Here is a 20,303-nt window from a genome sequence, read left to right on the forward strand (position 1 = left end):
CAGAATTCTATTAGAACCAAAAATGTTGCTGTTAAGATAAAACACACACACACATTTTTTCTACCCAGACTAATGGATGTGGCTGTAGCTCCTGACACAAATGAAGACTCAGGTGCTTAGTGAGGAAGAAGTGTCTATCTTCTTATTCAGACTAAAGAAGAGTTCACACGCTAAAAAGCTTCTGCATGGAATTCACTTTCCAGGCATAAATTTGTGCAGATCACCATTTGTCTATGCAGAGATTTGCACACATGTAGGCTCGTCGTACCTAATTACAGACATGTTGGATTTGCACAATTTCCTACAGAAACTGACTTCTGTTGAAGAATTTTGCGGTATGTGAAGTGGCTCCTGGTCTCATCGAGTGTTCTTCAACACTAAGTGCATTGCAGATGACTGCATTTTGAATGAAATTCCATTTCAAAAAGGCAGCACAGTGTGCCACCATAAGAACAAGGTCCATACATGCATCTTTAATAGGTATGCCAAAGGGACTGCTAATAAACAGGCAATTGCTTACATATAATAGTTGAGACTTGGTTATTAGACACATAGGAAAAAGTTGAATGAGAAATGTGGTGCAGGTGGGTGTCTCCCCACCCCTGCACTCTCGTCCCATCAGGTATGTGTTACTTTGTCTATTCCCCAAACTCCATAAAATAGAGTCCTTTGTATCCTGTGATGTCCCACCTCCTTTTCATCCATTTCAAAACCTCTGGGGGCGGGGAGGGATTCTGCTGATGAGAGTTAAGACAGAGAAGAGAAAGCCTACAAGGACTTCGAGGCTTAATTTAACTGTCACTGGGATGAAGCATTATATAGACTGCAGCTCAATAGCAGAATTCTGAATCCATATGTTTTATATACAGCAAGCCACTTCGTAGCTGCATAGAAACATGCTCTGATTTAAATACCTCTCGGAGCAATTTCTATGCACAAACTAAGTGCATTCTGTTCAGTGACTGGTCTTGTGTTCAGCGAGGCATTTTTGGCCAGGGAAAGGTGGATAAGGAACACCAACAGCTATACAAAAGCAAAGCTCATCGTCTCTGAAAAGAACCCAGTAATTAGCTGGACATTCTTTCAACTGCAATGTCATCCTGTGCCTTTTAGAATGGTGTGGTTGCAAACTGACCTAATGGTCACAAATAGTCTCTTCTAACTATGCACAAATAGTTTTCATTTCCATCCTTTTGCTGCAGGAAGACTGATTAATACATGGGCTTTGTGTATTACAAAATCCCATGCATGGTATTAGGCCCAAAACTCAACAGGCTGAGAATCTAAGCTTGTTTTCCTGCAAGTTTCTAGCCCTTTGTGGTTGTAAAAAAGATAGACCTGAAAGCACCTGGGCAAGGTCTGATGGGATCTCAGCAGTTAAGAGCAGAGACTGAGCACCATTTCCAATATTCAGGGTATAAAGCTCCAATGTCCTCCCCTTTTGTGACGGGCAGAAACAGAATAAATTGTGCAAAATAAGCTAATATATCCACAATGTATAAATCTGTTTATAAATTACAGACTGCAGATTTCAGCTTTTCTTGGTGCAGAGTATAGGATACCTTGGCACAAATATTTTAATCTGTGTCAATAACCACCACTGGTTATCATTAATAAACAGAAAGTAAGGCTTAATTGGTGAAGGGTTTAACAATATTTATTCTAGCCACCTTCTCAATAGCTCCTGAGTGATTAATCATAGCTATCCTCCATTTTACAAAGGGGAAACTGATGCTGACCAGCCTATGGCGAAGGGACAGGATGATGCCTTCCCAGTTTCATGCACAAAAGCCTCCTGGATTGGCAACTGAACTTTACTTCACCACTGGTGATGGGGTGGCATCCTCTACTGCACTTGAAGACAGCAGGGTAGCTTAAGGGCCACAGGGAAGGTTGTATGCCATAAATAGCTCTGTCCTGAAACACCTTGCTGCACACCCCACCTTCAAGCATCCATGTGGAGACACCTGTTGGTGGGGAAACAAAAGTGGGGAAACAAAGATGGAGGTGCAGAGAGAAGAGAAGATGAGCAATGGGGAAAAAGGAGGAAGCATGAACAGAGATGTTGAGAGGGAGCCTGCGTGCTACAGACAGAAAATGAAAGTTAAAGATGTATTTATTTATTTATTTTAAGAAAAGCACCATTATGCTCAAATGGCAACAAAAATGCTTTTCCATGTTCAATAGGGTAAAAGCAGCTCTTGAACTGATAAAAACCTTTAAGTGGCCCTTAGAGCGATTTGAGGATGTACTTTCTGCTAAATAGAAGAGAACTAAATCCCTTTGAGAATTCCTCCCCACAGGAGGCGTTATTGTTACAACAAGGAGGTTAGCACATCATTACAAAGCCCTGTCTAAGGGGTAGGAGCAGATCTACAAACAGGACTTAGGAGTACCTAAGTGTAAGCAATCTGCAGCACACGCTCTCAGTATACTTTCCTTCCATTAGAATCAATGTTTCCTTCCTTCAGAAGCTTATGGGGTATAATTAAATAATTTAATTTGTACCAGGAAATGAGAGGGCGAGAGATGGAGAATCCTTGTGGCTCACATGAAGACCCTCCCGGAGCCCAAAGAGGACTTCACTGAGGGCAGAGAAGAGACTGGAGGTGCAGAGGTGTTTTGTTTAGGCTGGTCAGCCTCCCCACCTAACAGCTGATGTGCGCTGTGGTGCAGCAGCCACTTTTCTTTGCGTCCTCCAGCCTCCGGCTGGCCCCAAAGCTTCAACTTCAGTTGTGGATATTTTTGCCATGGTCTTTTTTTATCTGGATTGGAGAGAAAGCTGCAGAGAGGGCATTTAAAGGGTGTTAAGAGGGTGCTCTCCACTTACCCGATTTTCACTTATGTGTGCCAGAATGTAACCCCCATGTAAGTGGGGAATTGCCTGTATATTTGATTCAATTAGTTTCACCTAGAGTTGTGCAAAGAAGATTCCAATCCCCGCTCCCAATTCTCCTTAAATTCCAACCACAAAATATGGGGGATCCTGCCTGCATCTCTCCCCTTGCCCTCTGATCTTAGGTTTTACAAAAGTTCATTTTCATGCTTAGGAGCCAGAATTAAAAACCCTTTAAAGAAAACTAATGCTTCAAAAATGCCATACATGGTCAGTGGTGAAGCTATACAAATAAGAGTTTTTCACAAACCACTTACAAAATGTTTCCAGGTGTTGGCCTCTCCCATGATGGCAGCTGACAACTTGGTCGCTGACCACAGGAGGAAAAGGAGAACTTGTGAATTTAAATGTAAGTTACAGATGTCATATAAACTTCCATATGCAATTAGTGCAAAAAACCTCTAAAAGATTCCAAAAATATTTCTATGCCAGTTAAGACTTTTGCAATATCTTTTATACACATAGATGGCTACAAATCTGCATTACTCAGCAGAGGCACTTTCCAGTTATTGATGTAAGAAATCAGAAGGCAAGGGCCCACAGCACTAATACTTCTAACCTATGATAGGCCTACTGATAAATCTTGGCTTCCTCTCATGGCCTCTCCCCTCTGTTGCATCTCCAGGAGAAAATTGGTTGCATATGTAATCTACTGCCTTTCAGCACCACTCTGCCTGCAAACCTAATTTAGTACAGTGGTAAAAACCTTATAATGCAAGCAAGCATCAATTTTTTGGCTTACATAATCTATTGGATCAATGTCTGAAACTAATTGCTCTCATGGAAAAACTGCTAGCCTTGCAAGACAACCCAAGCTACCATCTCACCACCTTTCACTTCCTAGAACCATTAATCACACTCAGATGATTTATAGGTTATTGGGATTTTCTGATTAATTTTCCACATCTCCAGATCTGTCTGCCTCAAGTAGATACAGAGGGCAATATGAAACCACTGAACAAGTATTAGGTGCCTGTTCCCAATCCGAATGTTGTCAAAGTGGGGTAGGAGTGGGACAGAGGGAGGAGATACTTATTCTAGTCTTGCTCCATAAAGTTTCTTCCCTATTAGCATTCCAATGGTTGTAATCAGCTCCCAACATTTTATCTATAACACAAGATAACAATGATTTGTGGATGTTTGTTACATCAAATGCCTTGGTACTCAAACAACTTGGAACCCAAATACTGCAAACCCAGAAGTAAGTGTTCCGGTTTGCGAACTTTTTTTGGAAGTCGAACATGCTCCGTTTTGAGTGTCACACTTCCATTTTGAGTGTTACGCGGAGGTCTGTCTGGTTTTTCTATTTATTATGCGTTTTTGTTTTTGCTACTCTTTTTGTTTTGTTTTTGTGACTGTGTGGAACCCAGTTCAGCTACTGATTGATTGATTGATTAATTGATTGATCGATTTTGTGACTGCAGTACATTGTTTATTGCTTTCATTTTATGGATCAATGGTCTCGCTAGATAGTAAAATTCATGTTAAATTGCTCTTTTAGGGGTTGTTTTTAAAAGTCTGTAGCAGATTAATCCATTTTGCATTACTTTCTATGGGAAAACACGCCTTGGTTTTGGAACACTTTGGGTTTGGAATGGACTTCTGGAATGGATTAAGTTTGAGAACCAAGGTACCACTGTAAGTCTCACCCTCATTAACAAACATTCAAACTCCAAATACCATCAAGCATTATATTTTGCCCTGTTAACATGGATTCAGAAGGAAAGCCAACCCCAAGTCACTGACCAGAAACACAGAACAAAATAGGACCAAGTCTTTCTTTCTTCTCTTAAAGCCTAAGATTTTCCGATGGAGACTGTTGGTCAGGTGCTATAACTGAGGTTAACTAGTAAGAAACAGCTAGCCAATGTGATGCCCTCCATATATTGTGGACCACAATTCCCATCATCCTTGACCAGGGCTGGGGCTGATGTGAGTTGTAGTCCAAAACATCTGGGGGGCACCAGGTTGGCTAGCCCTTGTATAAGGCACTCATGGTAAAGCACTAATCAGAAAGCTGTACCTCCTGATCATGTACAGCATAATTTGAAGTCACTTATTCCAGGTTAATAATTAATGTTACTTTCAAATAGACCGAAAAGTATGAACTACTAATATACAACCAAGTGTGGCCTTATGAACTTGCTCTCTGTACATCACAGAGACACACACAAGTGGTTCTATTATTAAAGTGTGGGGTACTCTGTAAAAACCACAAAAATTCAATTCAGGATGTGGAGAGTCTACTTGTCCTCTCCCTCTCCACATTCTCCACCTATCAACCTTTCTGTGCCATCCCACACTTGCCCACCCAAATTGAAGCATAACAAGAAAGCAGCAGGCAGCTAGATACTCACTGCTGTCTTCAAGTTTCAGTATTACTTTCAACATGCAGAGGAAGAGGACTGGGACTGAAAGATTAAGCGACAGAATGGTTGCATGGCACATGTTGTAAGCAAGCTCACTATGTACGTGCCTCAATTCTTTTAACCCAATGGTTTTTGGATCTTAGGAAATTTTATGTGTGTGTGACTCCCCACCCTACCCATATGTTGTATTGTGCTTTCAGCAGCAAAGCCTTGGACACTGATTGGCTATGATGGTGTGAACATTGCAATTGGTCTGAGAGCAATGCTGTGAAATTTGCATGGAAGACAGAGGCAAGAAAGAAAGGGAAGGAGAGAAACAACATAATATTAGAAGCTGTATGTTCGAAGAGACTTTTAGGAAGTATTGGGAAGAGGCAGAGTAGCTCAAGAAAGGGAGACAAAATACACAATGGGCTAAAAGAAGGAATCTGGGGAAAGTTTGGGTACTAGACAAATGGAGCTGAAAAAATAGAGGCACTGGGCAGAGGCCAAATTTCACATTGGACCTAGTAGCAGGCTGAACTCTATTTGCACAAGATGGGCAAACCGAGAAGGCTGGAAGGCTAAGGGCTGAGAGACAAGGAGGCAATGGGTCATGAGGCCGTTTGAACTAGAATTTAGACAAATATTCCCTTCCTTTGCCTCAAAAGGGCAAGTTTTGTTAGTTACGGCTACCACTGTTGCTGCACCACTGTGACCTGATAACCCTAAGAAGGCATAAAGGAGCTGAATTTGACATACTGATTTGAAATTAACAATTCCTTTGCTATAGGCTTCATGCACGTGTATGTAAGCAGAACTAAAAACCTTCACAATTATGTACTTATGCAAATTAAAACAAATTGCAACCTTTGTTTTTCAGGAACTGTTTTCAGTAGCAGCCAGTGTGGTGGGGCAGAGCTGCCACCCCACCCCAGCTGTACTATAGTTTACCTGGATGGTGAGGTGAAAAGCAGATTGGCAGTGAAGCACAGACACACTGGTGGAGCCAATACAGCATTCACATCAGTGTGTCCACACAACTTGACCTCACTTGAAGTATAAATGAATCCTACACATGTCTGCTCAAAAGCCAGTCCATTGAGTTCAACGTCACTTAAGCCCAAGAAACTGAATGTAGGATTGCAGTCTAAGAGAGTGGTTTTCAACACTAATGACTATAACAACAAAAAGACTCATTGAAAGAGACGGCATTGTGCAGAATTGGGGAGCGGGGAAATACAGAACAGGACTACTGTTTACCCTGGCTGAAAACCTTTTCTTTTCTCAATCTTCCTCAGCCTGTACTTTCCTTGTTCGGAACAAATGGGATAGGTGGCCTGAGGTTATGTCTAATATAGTCTGCAAATTCTTTTAAAATGAAGGCAGGAAATCTCAAGACAGGCGGATTTTGCCTGAACTCAGATTTCACTCAGCATGGTCCAGAACTCATAAGGCTCTATAACAGAAAAGTTGTCTTAAGCGGAATCCTAGAACTTGCTGCACCAGCAAATAAGTGTTAGGAAGAAGCATACAGAGTGCTGTGTCAAAAGCATTAGGTTACTCCAACACTGCAGGGATGTTAACTCTGGTGTTTTAAGGTAATATGTCAGCACAAAATTTTAGGAGAGGAATGAGAGATTTGCCATTTCTAACTCTTAGTTTCCAACTTCATATTAAAAAAAATTAAAAAATGTGAGATGTTCGCTTTTGGAAAACCACACTATTGATGCATTTTAGAAGTGACAGCAGGCTTAGAATATGTTTTCTATACATCCATCACATATGCATCAGGTTGGGCAATTAGATATATTTAAGCATATGGTACCCTAATTCAGTCCAGCAGGGAAATAGATTTTGTTAATCTTATTAAGTGTGAGCCATGCTGCTGCTGTTATTTGTATGAGGGTCTTCCTGGCCTTATTTTCCAACCCCATGGGCATAATATACACATGGTGTCATCATTTAAACAAATGTATGATAAGAGATTAAAGAACAGACCACCAACTTTTTTGGGCTCATGAGCTGATTAGCAAACGGAACAAAGTGTTGTGGGCCTCTCTCTCTCTCTCCCCTCCCTGCAGCCTATTCTACGGGTTACAACAGAATGCTTTCTTCAAGTCTACTTTAATTGAAGGAGAGGTGGCCTCGTGTGCACCAGGGAAGGCTTCTGTGGGCACATATACAACCCTGGGCACCTTGCTGGCAACCCCCGGAATAGTTTTCCCAGCAGTAAATATTGTTTTATTAATGATGTGCTATCCTGTGACAATGTTTTCCTCGTTCTTGCTGACTAATTTCCTTAAATTTTAAGGCTTAAACCAGTGGTTTTCAACAATTGTGCCACAGCATCCTGGGGTGCATTGGATGATGGTCATGACGGGTGCCATGGGCAACACTGGCCTCTTCTGTCCCTCTTTCCTTCTCTCCCTCCTCTGAGGCCCTCTCCCGTCTCTGTCTCCCAAAGGTTTGTACAGCTGTTTGTTGAAGGCAAGGGGTGACATAACTGGGCTCCTGAGCCCCACAGGGGTGCCATGGAAAGAATGTAGTTGGTCAAGGGAGCCGTGGACCCAAAAAGGTTGAAAATCTCTGGCTTAAACTAATGGGAAGCTTTATCTAGCATTCATTTCATACAAAGGAAGTTTATTTAAGCATTTTGCTGTAAAATGGGAAGCTCTATTCACTATTTACTCGAGTAGCAAATAAAGAATAGAACCTCATCACTCAGAAGGGGGAGGCTAAGTACTTTTCCACCACTGGGTGATAGAAGCAACAAGCATTTCCCCATCATACCAAGAAGTAGAAGAGGATATTGCAGTTCCTGCCCAGCTGGCTCAACATTAAGCTATTGAAACAGTAAGCCATCATGGTTTGATGATGGGAGCTATAGTCCAAAACATCTAGAGGGTACCAGTTTGGGGAAAGCTGGTTTACACTGACGAGAAATAGCTCTTTTTCATTCAGAAATAAGACTTTCCAAGTCTTATGCCTTAATTGTAGGGGGTTGAACTAGATGACTCTCAGGATCCCTTCAAACTCTTTAAATCTATGGTTCTATCTGGAAATATCAGGGATAAACCTGAGCCCTTCTGCATGCAAAGCAAATGCTGTACCACTGAGCTATGGCTCTTCCTCGAGGCCAAGTGGGAACTCTGTATGAAAACCGGCTCTGGCATTAGACCTATCGAGATGAGAAGCTCCTAGTCCTCAAAACCATCAAACTTTTGTTTTAAATCGCAAAATTGACAATCTGAAACAGGCAATTTGCAAAATCTGAATGACAGGAAAGGGATGTACCTTCTCAAAAAGGTCCAAGTAGAAGAATGGTTTTTTTTACAGGATGGCCACAGTGTTCAGTTACTGCTACAAAAAAATGACAACACAGTATTGCAACCAAAGCAGGAAACAGTATAAGGACTTACAGTATTGTAATCCATAAACTAGTAGTAAAAAGAAATCTCAAAACAGGACTGAAAATCCAATGTGTTTGATAGCTTTTATGTATGTTTAAAATTATGTATACTGCAAAACATTATCTTCAGCGTTCCACAATGATCACTGCAGTATTCAGCAACAATGGCAGAGACTTTTACCTAGGCTGAAACAAACCTCTTCTGTTACCCTAGTAGAATTTGGCTTTTTAAAAACAGCTTCTTCGCCTTGTCACAATGTTTCAGAATTATTGTTGTCAGTCTGCAATGTAGCATACAGCTGGGGAACTGCTGTTTCACAAAATAAGGCAAAGGTGCAATCCTATGCGTACTTACCAAGGAGGGGTAAGCCTTTCTTTTCAGTAGGCATTCATAGAATTCAGCTGTAAAACCCCTTGAGATCATCAAACATCTTTTCACAGTTCATTGGATCATGGCCATTGATCCAGAAGTAGGAATGAACATGGACTTATTTCCCCCTCAAAATTTGCTGTGCGATGGAATCAGTCTGGAAGATTTACAAGGGAAGACATAATATCCAGGGCAGCAATCCTAATCCAGGAGTAAGCTCCACTGAATTCAATAGGATTTATTTCTTGCAACAGAATGTACTGCAAAGGTGCTGCCTCTTCTTTTCGCATCAAGTATATATGACCACAGCTTTACCAAAACAAGGGGTTAATACAAGCATCTCTGTAATTCAGAAAGCTGGGGTTACAGAGTCATCTCACCAGTTTGCTGACAGACCAACTCCTACGCTGAAAAATGCTGCAGCTTTCCCGCAAGCTACTGGGCAGGACTTTACTAACCTCTGAACTGTCCTTCCAGTTGCCCTGAACTAAGCCTGCTGCTCTAATGCCTTTTCCACTAATACCACTTCGAGCACAAAGGTGCAGCCAGGACAGGCCTGAAAACAAATCTAATTTCTCCCACTCCCTTCCTCCTATGCTTCATTTCATTCAGACTCTTTGGATTAGGCTAACAAGAAGGGTTCAGAAAGCTGGAGCAACTCTATAGTCTCCCTGCAGGAAGCCAACATAATTCACTTAACTTCACTTACATGGAGGCCTGTGAGTTTATATCAAACATTTCTATGTGAATGGGAAAACCACAATTCAGGGAGTGCCCCCACAGCTGGCTTCCAGCTGCCAGCCAACCAGACTTCAAACACAATTGCAATTTCCCTCACCCTTACACAGTGCTCAGCAAAAAACCTCTTTGCAAAAGACAAATACTTAGGCTGCCAGCTCTTCCAACATTAAAGCTCCCCCTGCCTTTCTTTCCTTTCTTTAAATCCATAACCACCCGCTTTAAAGCTTTAAATCAATATCCCTTCTTTCTATCTGTATTCAAAGGGGAATTATTCACATTGGGCGCTTTAAAAATTAAGCTAAGCTTCCAGGGCCATGCCAAACTTAAATCACAACAACCTTTAAAATTGGATCAGGGACACAGCAGAGCCCTGTCTGATCCCTGGCCGCAGGGGCCGAGGTGGTTTTACTATCAGGAACAAAAATGAACATGGTTGTTCCATAGGCAAAGTGACTCTATATAAAGTGGTCAGTTTAGATTGTCCTGTCTTTTTCTCTTACTAAATTGCAGAAAATATTATTATTGTTAGGGCCTTTGCAGATTACGTGAAAAATCTACATCTATATCAATCTCTATTTATTTCTTATTTCTTACATTTAAATACCACCTTTATCTTCCAGGGAGCTCAAGGTGGTTTATGTGGTTTTCCTCCCCATTTCATCCTCACAACAACCCTGTGAAGTAGGGGAGGCTAAGAGATGGTGACTGGCCCAAGGTCACCCAGTGAGTTTCAAGGCTGAGTGGGGATTTAAACCCTGCTCCTCCTGGTCCAAACCCACTACTGTACTCAGCAGCCAGTACTGGATGGCTGCTGAGCAAGTTGGTGATCATGTCTTCAGTGGAAGCACATACCTAGGTCTCCATGTACATTGCCTAGGTTGGATTAATGTACACTTGATGCAGAAGCAGAAGCAGAAGCAGAAGCAGAAGCAGTTCCGATTACTGCAGAATGGCTTCTGCCAGCAGTGAGGCCTTGTCAGCACATGATACTTCCACTCAGAGCTCTGCACTGGCTGCCAATTTGCTGCCTGTCCAAGTTCAAGGAGTTACTGTTAGTATATATAAAGCCCTTAGGGATCACCTTATCCCATTTTTACCCATTCAATCACTTAAATCTGCAGAACTGGCACTGGTAGAGGTGCCACATAATACTCGTCCTGCAGTTTTAAGAAATCAGTCTTTGAGCAGCCCCTAAACTTTGGAACTCCCTGGCTATTGACATCAGGCAGGCATGTTCACTGTACTCTTTCCAGCACCTACTAAAATATTTTTGTTTAGGCAGGCCTATTCAGACATAAGAAGTTACATGTGTTTCAATCTGTTTGTTGTTGATTTTTTTGTTTTTTTTAAATACCTGTCTTTTATTGTCTTTTATTGATTTTTTTTATTTTTTTTGTCAGCTTCTTTGAGGTTTTATTACAAATCTACACATTATTATAATTTACTGAAAACATATCTAATAACTGAGCTCAACTATAAGTAGGTACATTTACACATCGTGTCACCATCTACGGGAGTTGGATATTGTAAGTTTGCTAGCTTACCCTGCACTTTTCCATTTTTACACTGTAAGTTTAACAGAATTTTAAAATTCAAAATGTAAAATAATATGCTTTTAGGGGCCCTGGAAATCTCAAAAAACCTTCAGTTGCACAAAGTATCACGCTCCCACTTAAGCCAATAGGCTTGCTCAGTACCAGACTATGAACACCTTTCTCTGATTAAATATTAAACAGTCACCCTGGTTTTCTAAGTTTTATTAAGGTGTCCAGCCAACGGTATTTTTATCTTCTTTTGGGATCTACCCTCCACCCCACAAACACCTGGTCAAAATGGGCCTCCAGCTGTTATTCACTTTGATGCAAAGTCACCAGAACATAAAACTCCGGGTATAAAATGAGAGTGGAAAGTAAACAGTCAAATGCCACAAAAAACTACTTTTTAGCATTATTTTAAAATATTCAAATTTTTAAAGTTGCAGCAAGAAAAGCCAACACCCAGACCCATATTGTTACTCATACAGCAAAGCAAAATCACAAATGGCATTATTATGCTAGCAACAGAACAGACCAAGTTGACAATAATGCTTTTATTATCATCTTTGCTTATAGGCTGACCAATTTGCGAAATAACAGCACAACCCAAAAATTAAGCAAATCACTGCATCTTTGCTTGGGTTGGAGAGAAGGCAAGGTGCAGGCTATTGGGGTCAGCAAGGCTCAACAAATTGCCAGAATCCAGACAAGAAAAAGACCAAGAATAAGCCTTTTATACCCAAGAACAGCAAGAGGGTAAAGCAGCACAAGCAATGATCGATGCATTTCCCAAGCATAATCGTGCTAGCAAAAAGTTATAAAGTGATAGCCATAAGCATTAGTTTAGAAGAAACTGCACATTTGCTTAACAGAACTGTGATATAAAAGGGATACAGATGATGGGGTTAAGTATAGTCTGTGAGGTGTATTGATTATATAGGAATTTACTTATGCGCTAGCAAGCAGCTTACTTTAAAAAATACAGCTTTTTTTTACCCAGTATGTTGGCTGAAAGGTGCAGTTTATTCTAGAAAATCCAGAAATCAGAAGGCAAAGCCTAGTAATCTTTCAGAGCCCCATACATCAAAGAGAAAGTTCCTTCTATGATTGTTCCAGTCTCCGTTTTCCTTACAAAATTTCATATCACATGGTTTGCAGAGGGCCACTCTTACAAAGACAAATGTAGATTCTGTCTCTGTGCAAGAAATCCAACTAAAAGGTTAAAGTCTGGCTCTCCCAAAGATTTGTGCAAACATCAGTCGACTTCCAAGCCTTCCTGATCTACAACTCTTGGTTGTTGGCACTTGTTAAATCTTGGCCATTAATGCCAGCATGTTGAGTTTGTCCTGACTGCATCACTGCTATAGTTATTGTGTTTTTATCTTTTTTATGATGAAGCACCTTGAGATTGTTTTTATAAAAGGCAGCATAAAAATGAAAACAAGGTTTTAAGTTGTAACTTCAGGGGAAGGGAGAGGGGAGAGATACTGCTAGTTTATTCTTTTAAATATATCTACTAAATACATGACCACTACATACACAGCCCAGGAACGGTTTTACTACATCATTGAGCAGTTTTGTCTAGGTCAGGCCAAAGGCAGCCTTAGACACAATGGGCATTATCTGCTGCCAGGTTCTTGAGACTCTCTTAGCTCAAAATCCCAGCAGTGTCTGCAGCACATAGCTGACGCTAAATAAATGCTTAGTAGAACCAAGCAACAAATGTCATGGTACAACCATGCTCATTCAGATTCCCAACAAAAAGAGAAGACATGCCATTATTAGAGGAATTAATAAGAGATATGCCTACATTACACATGCTTCAGTAAGAGTCAGACTATAATGGTTAACATAAGAAACTCCCTTATAATGAGTCAAACCACTGGTTCATCTCAGTACAGTGGTACCTCAGGTTAAGAACTTAATTCATTCCGGAGGTCTGTTCTTAACCTGAAACTGTTCTTAACCTGAAGCACCATTTTAGCTAATGGGGCCTCCTGCTGTCGCTGCGCTGCCACTGCACGATTTCTGTTCTCCTCCTGAAGCAAAGTTCTTAACCCGAGGTAATATTTCTGGGTTAGGAGAGTCTGTAACCTGAAGCGTATGTAACCTGAAGCGTATGTAACCCGAGGTACCACTGTATTTATCTATGACTGAAAGCAGCTCTTCAAGGTTTCAACCAGGAGCCATTCTCAGCCCTATCTAACGAAATCAAGGATTGAACATGGAAACCTGCATGAAAAACTGAGCTACAGCCCTCCCTTCAGTTGCCCCTGCTGAGCTATTACAGAGCCACATTTTGCAATAACTGCAAACTGCAGAGGCAGAGCCACATACCCTATGTGCATTATACAAACTATCCATATGTTTCATTATTTTAAGGGGTTCTTGGATTGCATGAGCTCCAACTCTATTATCATTTTCTCACCTCATAACTTTCAAAGCAATTTTTCCAGCAGGATTTGTAACCCAAACCTAATTATTCTTAAAGGCCATGCTGTGCAAAGCATAACAAAGAATAGGACAGGTGAAACTACAAAATGCCAAAGGAAATGGAACAAAGCTACATATTGAAATCCTATCTGCTCATTGTACTAATGGAGATAAGAAGCGTATTTCCAACATTCAACAGCAGGGAATTCACACGCCAGGGGAATAAAGAAAGTCTCTGAAATATCATTGGCAAGTTAAGAAAACTTTAAGTCTTATGTTTTCAGCCAAGTATCACTCAGCAGCCATTAAACATATTTTTTACCCATTAGCGGAACATTAGAAATTCCATGAATTTGAAGTTTATTATTTCCATGGTTCAGTTTATACTTTTTATGGGATTTATATCTTTTGGCTGAACTTCCCCAGGCATAAATAAAACCATTTACTATGCTGGCTAGTGCACAGGAACATATGACTGGCACTTTTATGCATGTTGGCTTAAGAAGGAGGATTAAAGGAAGGGCCAGACACATCTGATATTTGCTTTTAAAAGCATTTAATAAACCTGTGGTTAGCTTTTCAGACAAAAAACTGGGCAAACACATGGATCCTTGCACCTTCTCAAGGCCAATTCAGATGTAACTAATTCCTGCATGCCACACATTTTCCATGTAGGAACCAATATGCAATACATGTGTCATTACTGCATACACCTATGTAGTTAAGTTGCATGTATACATGCTGTAGTGTCAATAATTGTTCATGAAAATGAACCTCTTCAGTGGACTGGTCTAGGCTCCAGATTGATAGTGGGGTGCAGAGGTGCCAACTTGAATAAAATATTGGGGGGCCCAGGTAAGCCCTGCCCCACATAATCGATCACATGACACAGCGCACACACACCATTTGAATGGCAATCTCATCAACTTTGTGGGAGCTTGGCCCCCTCAAATATTTTATGGGGGGGCTGAAGCCACCTTAGCCCCTAGGAGTTGGCTCCTATGGTGGGGTGCATTACTGAAGTCTTGGCTGAATTGTTCACATGTTCATGAGTTCACATGAGAAAGATGTTATTGGTGTATCTCAAGTACAGGAAAGGCTTTTGGGGACAGGAGTTGAGAAAGTGGTGTTCCAAGTGTGCTGTAAAGATGTTGGCAAGTTGTGGGGCCTTGCAAATGCCCATGGTGGAGCGACTGATCTGAAGATATCTCTGCAACTGACCTTAGAGTCCTCTTCCTTGGACAAAGGAACTGCAGTGCACTGAACACAGGAAGACAACAACATGGAACTCCTGAATTACAATTCATCAAGAGGTTAGATGCTATAACTTGCGGAATGATTCTGGGCAAAATGTGTTTTAAAAATCACATTAAATGTGTTAATTGGATTACCAAAGCCAGGGTATCTATATTATCAATAGCAATTGGTTTTGTGTGTGTGTGTGAATAACACTGTTAATTACACGGTTATCACTGCTTGTGCTTTCTGCATTTTCCTTCTGACCCCACCGCTGAGAATCCTCCCCAGATCTGTATATCTTCCTGTAACTCAGGGTAATACTTCATGCACCCAGTGCAGAAGACTATAATTCATGACAGTTTATGCTAGAATAAATTTGTTAGTCTTTAAAGTACCACAAGACTTCGTTGTTTATTTGCTGCAACAGACTAACACAGCTACCCCTCTGGCACCTACTTGTGAAGCAGCATCCATGTTGACCACATTTCAGTAATATTTAAACTATAAAGAGAATAAAATGATGCCCCCGACAAAATAGTATTTTGTAAACATTCAGCTCAGTTTTCCCCAGATATCACTAGCAGTGTGCATACCACAAAATAGAGAGCAAGACTACAGAAGTTGGCAACGTGTTAAACAAATTAAGAGAGATGACTGGAATGAAGTATGAGATTTTAGGATTATGAACTCCCTCTCAGCCCCTCCCTTCTCACACATGGATTTCTTCATCCTCAACCATGGCTATAGTTCCCTACCTTGAACCATGGATATTCACCACTATTATCACTAACCAGGGTGAACTCCTAACCTAGGATTCAAAATAAAGTTCTGAAAGTTGTTGCAAATCTTAGGTTATATCTCTCTTCTCCAGGTGACAAATGTACAACACAAAATAATTGTTTGCACTAACACTTTAATATTAATTTGGAGCTCTTTGACCTTAACTGTCACCATTCACCAGCTTATGCTATCTGTTGTAGCAGGCAGAGGGATTTATTGGCATGTCTTATCACATACTCTCCAACTGTCACCATTCACCTACTGCAGTTCCAATTTTCTGTCTCCTGTCCCAGGTGAATCATTGCCGAACTAAAATTCTGGGTTTCTCCTCAATTATATTTTTAAAACAACAACAACAAAATATTAAGCATCCAGGTACACATAAGCACAACTCTTCCTATTTCTTTCTTTCCTCCAAATACATTCTCTCTCTCTCAAGATCTCAAGAAGGGCTAGGAAGGGCAGGGCTTTGCTTGAGGCACTGCACACATCTTATTTTTACTTCCTACCTAGCAAATTTGTTGACTGCAAAATGCAAAAGGCAGGTGCAAGTACATTAGTCGCTGCTAAGCAGAGAATGTGCAAATTTGAAGTCAGTTCCTGTCCTCACCAATGGCTAGAAGGCAGAAGAGGAAAAAGTTCTGAGAAGAGATGCAGCCTTCAAGGGGAAAAAACAAACAATCTCCCCTTGATGACTAGCCATCTAGCTATACCTTGGAACACCTGGCCAGAGAACCAACCACTGGGGAGGCAACCCTGGTTGCAATTGTGAGTAGGGCCAAAGATTAGGTGTATGATATAGGTGTACATTTCCAAGTTAGTTTGAATCAGTGGCTACAGTATTATTGCTGTTATTTTGATTTCTTCTTCGCCCTCTACTTTAAGGTCTCAGGACAGGTTACAACAATTTAAAATTCCATATTAAAAACAGTTCAAAATAAATTACAATCACAGTAATAGAGTGGATCATGAAAGCATGTATCTCAGGTGTTAAAGGTCAGTGTAAATAAATGCATTTTAGCATGAGAAATACACAAAGAAAATGCCACTCTGTGGAGGAGGAAATTTCACAATCTAGGAGATGCTGCAAAGAATGCCTCCACCTGCACCACCAGCACCCCAAACATCTCTAGGCAGTGGAACTACCAAGATCAGCAAGTGGAAAGTTTCCCAGGCAGTCCAACATGGTCTCATTCATTCATTCATTCATTCATTCATTGCGCCTTTCTACATGTAGCACCCAAGCCAGCTGTAAATGGTTCTGAAACCTGTGGGTATAGGGCGGTATATAAATTCAATCGATCGATCAATATAAAATAAGAGTGACAATAAAAACTGGCAGAAAACAATATAAAGCCAGAATTATTAATTACATAGGAAAATAAGTCTTGCTTTAGATAGAAGAATCAATTATGGCTTCTGCATATGAAAATCCTGCTCTTGGCACTCTTTGAGAGTGTCAACAAGAATGTAGTTAAGTGTGATCCACTAGACATTATACACTTGGGCTTCTAAACGGCTTTTTACTAAGACGTCCAAGGAAATAGTTTTAGGTACTGAATTGCAAAGTTGAAAGATAGGAGCCAAGTTTCAAGTTGATTATCTGGAGCATGTAGCCTCCAGTCCAGAACGGCTATTTGACCCTGCTTGTGAGAAGTAATGCAGCATGTGCCTAGCTCAAAGCTCACTTCTGCTATGAATTCAGCAGGGCTGACCAAGGTAGTGGTGAGCTACCACCCTCTCAACAGCAACAGTCTTGTTGATATTAACCAGGGAAGGACAAGGATGGAACAGGGCAGTGATGAAGTTGGGGCCATGTGAGAAAACCAGCAGAAGCACTGGGTTAGTTTCACCACTGCACCTACATAACTCTGAGTTGGCTCTCACCCTGCCCTCATTTGTGAAATGCTGAGAGCAGAAAGTGGAGAAAGTTTCTCCACTTTCAGTGCAAAGAACACTTTTGCTCCTACATTTTGTTCTTCTGAGACACTGGCCATCCATTTTGTAAACCAGCTAATGTTTTATCACCAGACTTGTTACATACTGTTGCATGGACCTCAAAAGTTATCAACAGGCTCTGAGATCATTCCTTCCATGCTGCCATACATTGTAGTAAACTGTAATAGGTTGCTTGGTTAAACTTGCTTTGAGATGTGCCTTTTACAGCTTTGGAAGCTGAACCTCCCATCCTCCCACGGTAAGCCAGCAATGACAGCTTCTCCATTTTCCTCTGTGATGTTACAATTTAGTCACACAAAGCACTGCAAAGCAATATATAGTTTTGTCCAGAGCTTGCTCTGCTTTCTAATGCACTGCATTTTTTTCAGTATACACAATGCAAAGTAAGACACCTGAATCCAGAAATGGGGAGGGGAAATCTAGCCTCCTTCCTGAAAATGGCACCCATCCTTCAATCCAATCCACAATATGGAAATGAGGAACTAATAATAGCAGCAGACTTCTCAAGCTGGCTTCATCCCTCACATTAATCACAGCAGACATCAGACTGGGGAAGTTGCCATGTGCTGAGTCAGACCGCTAGTCCATCTAGCTCAGTATTGTCTACACTGACAAGCCATGGTTTCCCAGGCTTTTGGGGCAGGAGTCTTTCACAACCCCACTATACAATATATATAACACACAAGTTATTTAAAATCACTGCATGACATTTTGGAAGCCAAAATAAAAAGGAACAAGCACCCACTCTTAAAAGTTTACAACCCACAATAAAACAACATTAGAAACTACATAAAGGGAATAAGTAAAAGTTCATTTACCCAACTAAGCCCCACAACGCTGGTGTTAATTGAAAACCTCTGGAATTAATGTATTCACATATATGCTCTGGTAGAAGCTACATCAAGCAGCAGTGATCGAGTGAGAGGAGTTGACTGTGTTGATGGCGAACCATCATAAATCTTTCTTGCTAGAGAATATCAAAGGGTACAAATACAATTGCATGCACCAATTGAATTGGTCTGCAGTTTTATCATGCCTTTAATGTATTTAATACATAAAGAGCATTGTATCCCTTATGTATTTTTTCCTGCAGCCCTAGCAACTTTATTAAAACACATCACTATTATTTCCATAAAAAAATAGTGAAATGATGACTTATACAAAGCAATTCAAGCCAACTGAAACTTTCTTGCCACAATGTGGCTAATGTCCAAATGGCTGTAGACCCATAGCTCAGTGGTGGAGCCTGCATATACATCACACATTTAAAGCACACTGCTTCCCCAAAAGGATTCTGAGAGCTACAGTTCTTGCTACCCTTAACAAACTACAGTTCCCAAAATCCTTTAGGGTGGGGGTGGGAAAGCAATGTACTTTAAATATATGGTGTGTATGCAGACAAAGAAAGAAGGCCCCAAGACTCTCACTGGCTTCTAAGCATTAGCAAAAACTGTTGATGCAGTGTCAAGCATTTATCTACAGCAGTCTCCTCTAGCTCCAACCTGGTGCCCACCAGTTGTTTTGTACTACAATTCCCATCACCCTCAGGTGTTGAAAGCAACTGGAGGCCATCAGCCAGGGTGAGACTGCTATTCTTCTTCTTCTTTTTCAATAAAGCTTCTGCTTTGAACATGTACATTCTAAACCAACTCCAAGGGGATGTAGTCCCTCCAATCTTGATTACAGCTGATCAACAAATGGAAATTTTTTAAGATACAGAAACTAAAATTTGAATGAGTTTACAATATTCATTTTAAACAGTGAGAGTTAGACTAACCAATGTGCATATACAACATGGGAAGGACTGTGTCTAATAATTGTGGACCTCCAAATTAAGAGTGCATCTGTCCTCCCTGACTTTTTTGTTTTTAATTGTATTTTTCACCAAACAGAAAAGAAATCCTGGGTATAGGCAGATTTGCTGTTTTCACCTCCTTAAAGAAAGGAGCTGTAATTGAATGTTAAAATGGATGGCAGAGCAATCCTAATCCCGCCCAGAGAATTTGCTGGGAGAGCCATCACCACATCTGAAGCCCTACCTGGGTGGGCAGCTATCTTGTTTTCCTCCTGCACCAGCTCTAGACCCCACAACCCACATCAACATGGGGGGGGTAGGATTACTCCCTAAGGCATAAAATATTGCTGAACAGAAATATAAAGGATGAGAACTTAAATTAATTTGAACGCAACATGCACTTTTCATGCTTTAAATATGTACTTAATTAAACAACCTACACATGCTTTGCCTATGGTTCAACACAGAATAAAATATTTCAGCAAACATTTTGTTTCAAATTCTTATTTTGTTATTCCTCTAAGTAGACTCAGGCAAATACTTTTGTGGGATCCAGTTACAGAAACTGAGTGTGTGTGTGTGTGTGTGTGTGTGTGTGTGTGAGAGAGAGAGAGAGAGAGAGAGAGAGAGAGAGAGAGAGAGAGAGAGAGAGAAATTGGTGAATGGTAACACTTTGGTAGTTGACACATTGATATAATGCTGGGATCAGCAACCTTTTTCAGCCATGGGCTGGTCCACCATCCCTCAGACCATGTGGTGGGCCGGACTATATTTTGGGGAGGAGAAATGAACGAA

The 20,303-nt window shown here is 40.9% G+C and overlaps 1 protein-coding gene across 3 annotated transcripts in view; it reads right to left on the reverse strand.

The window, feature by feature from the left end:
* The window catches only part of ZSWIM5 (zinc finger SWIM-type containing 5), a 121,502-nt gene that overhangs the window by 69,851 nt on the left and 31,348 nt on the right, over window positions 1–20,303 (reverse strand). Inside the window, exon 1 of one of the 3 annotated variants that reach the window (XM_083619819.1) lies at window positions 9,012–9,060. The exons of 1 other annotated variant lie outside the window; for it this stretch is intronic. In XM_083619819.1, the coding sequence (XP_083475945.1) occupies window positions 9,012–9,045 (34 nt within the window). In that variant the 5' untranslated portion in view covers window positions 9,046–9,060. Of the gene's footprint in view, window positions 1–5,253; window positions 5,301–9,011; window positions 9,061–20,303 lie in introns of those variants that run through there. One more of the 3 variants, XM_083619818.1, reaches the window with a different exon arrangement.

Source organism: Podarcis filfolensis (genome assembly GCF_964270895.1).
Source record: "Podarcis filfolensis genome assembly, chromosome: 6".
NCBI classification, from domain to species: Eukaryota; Metazoa; Chordata; class Lepidosauria; order Squamata; family Lacertidae; genus Podarcis; species Podarcis filfolensis.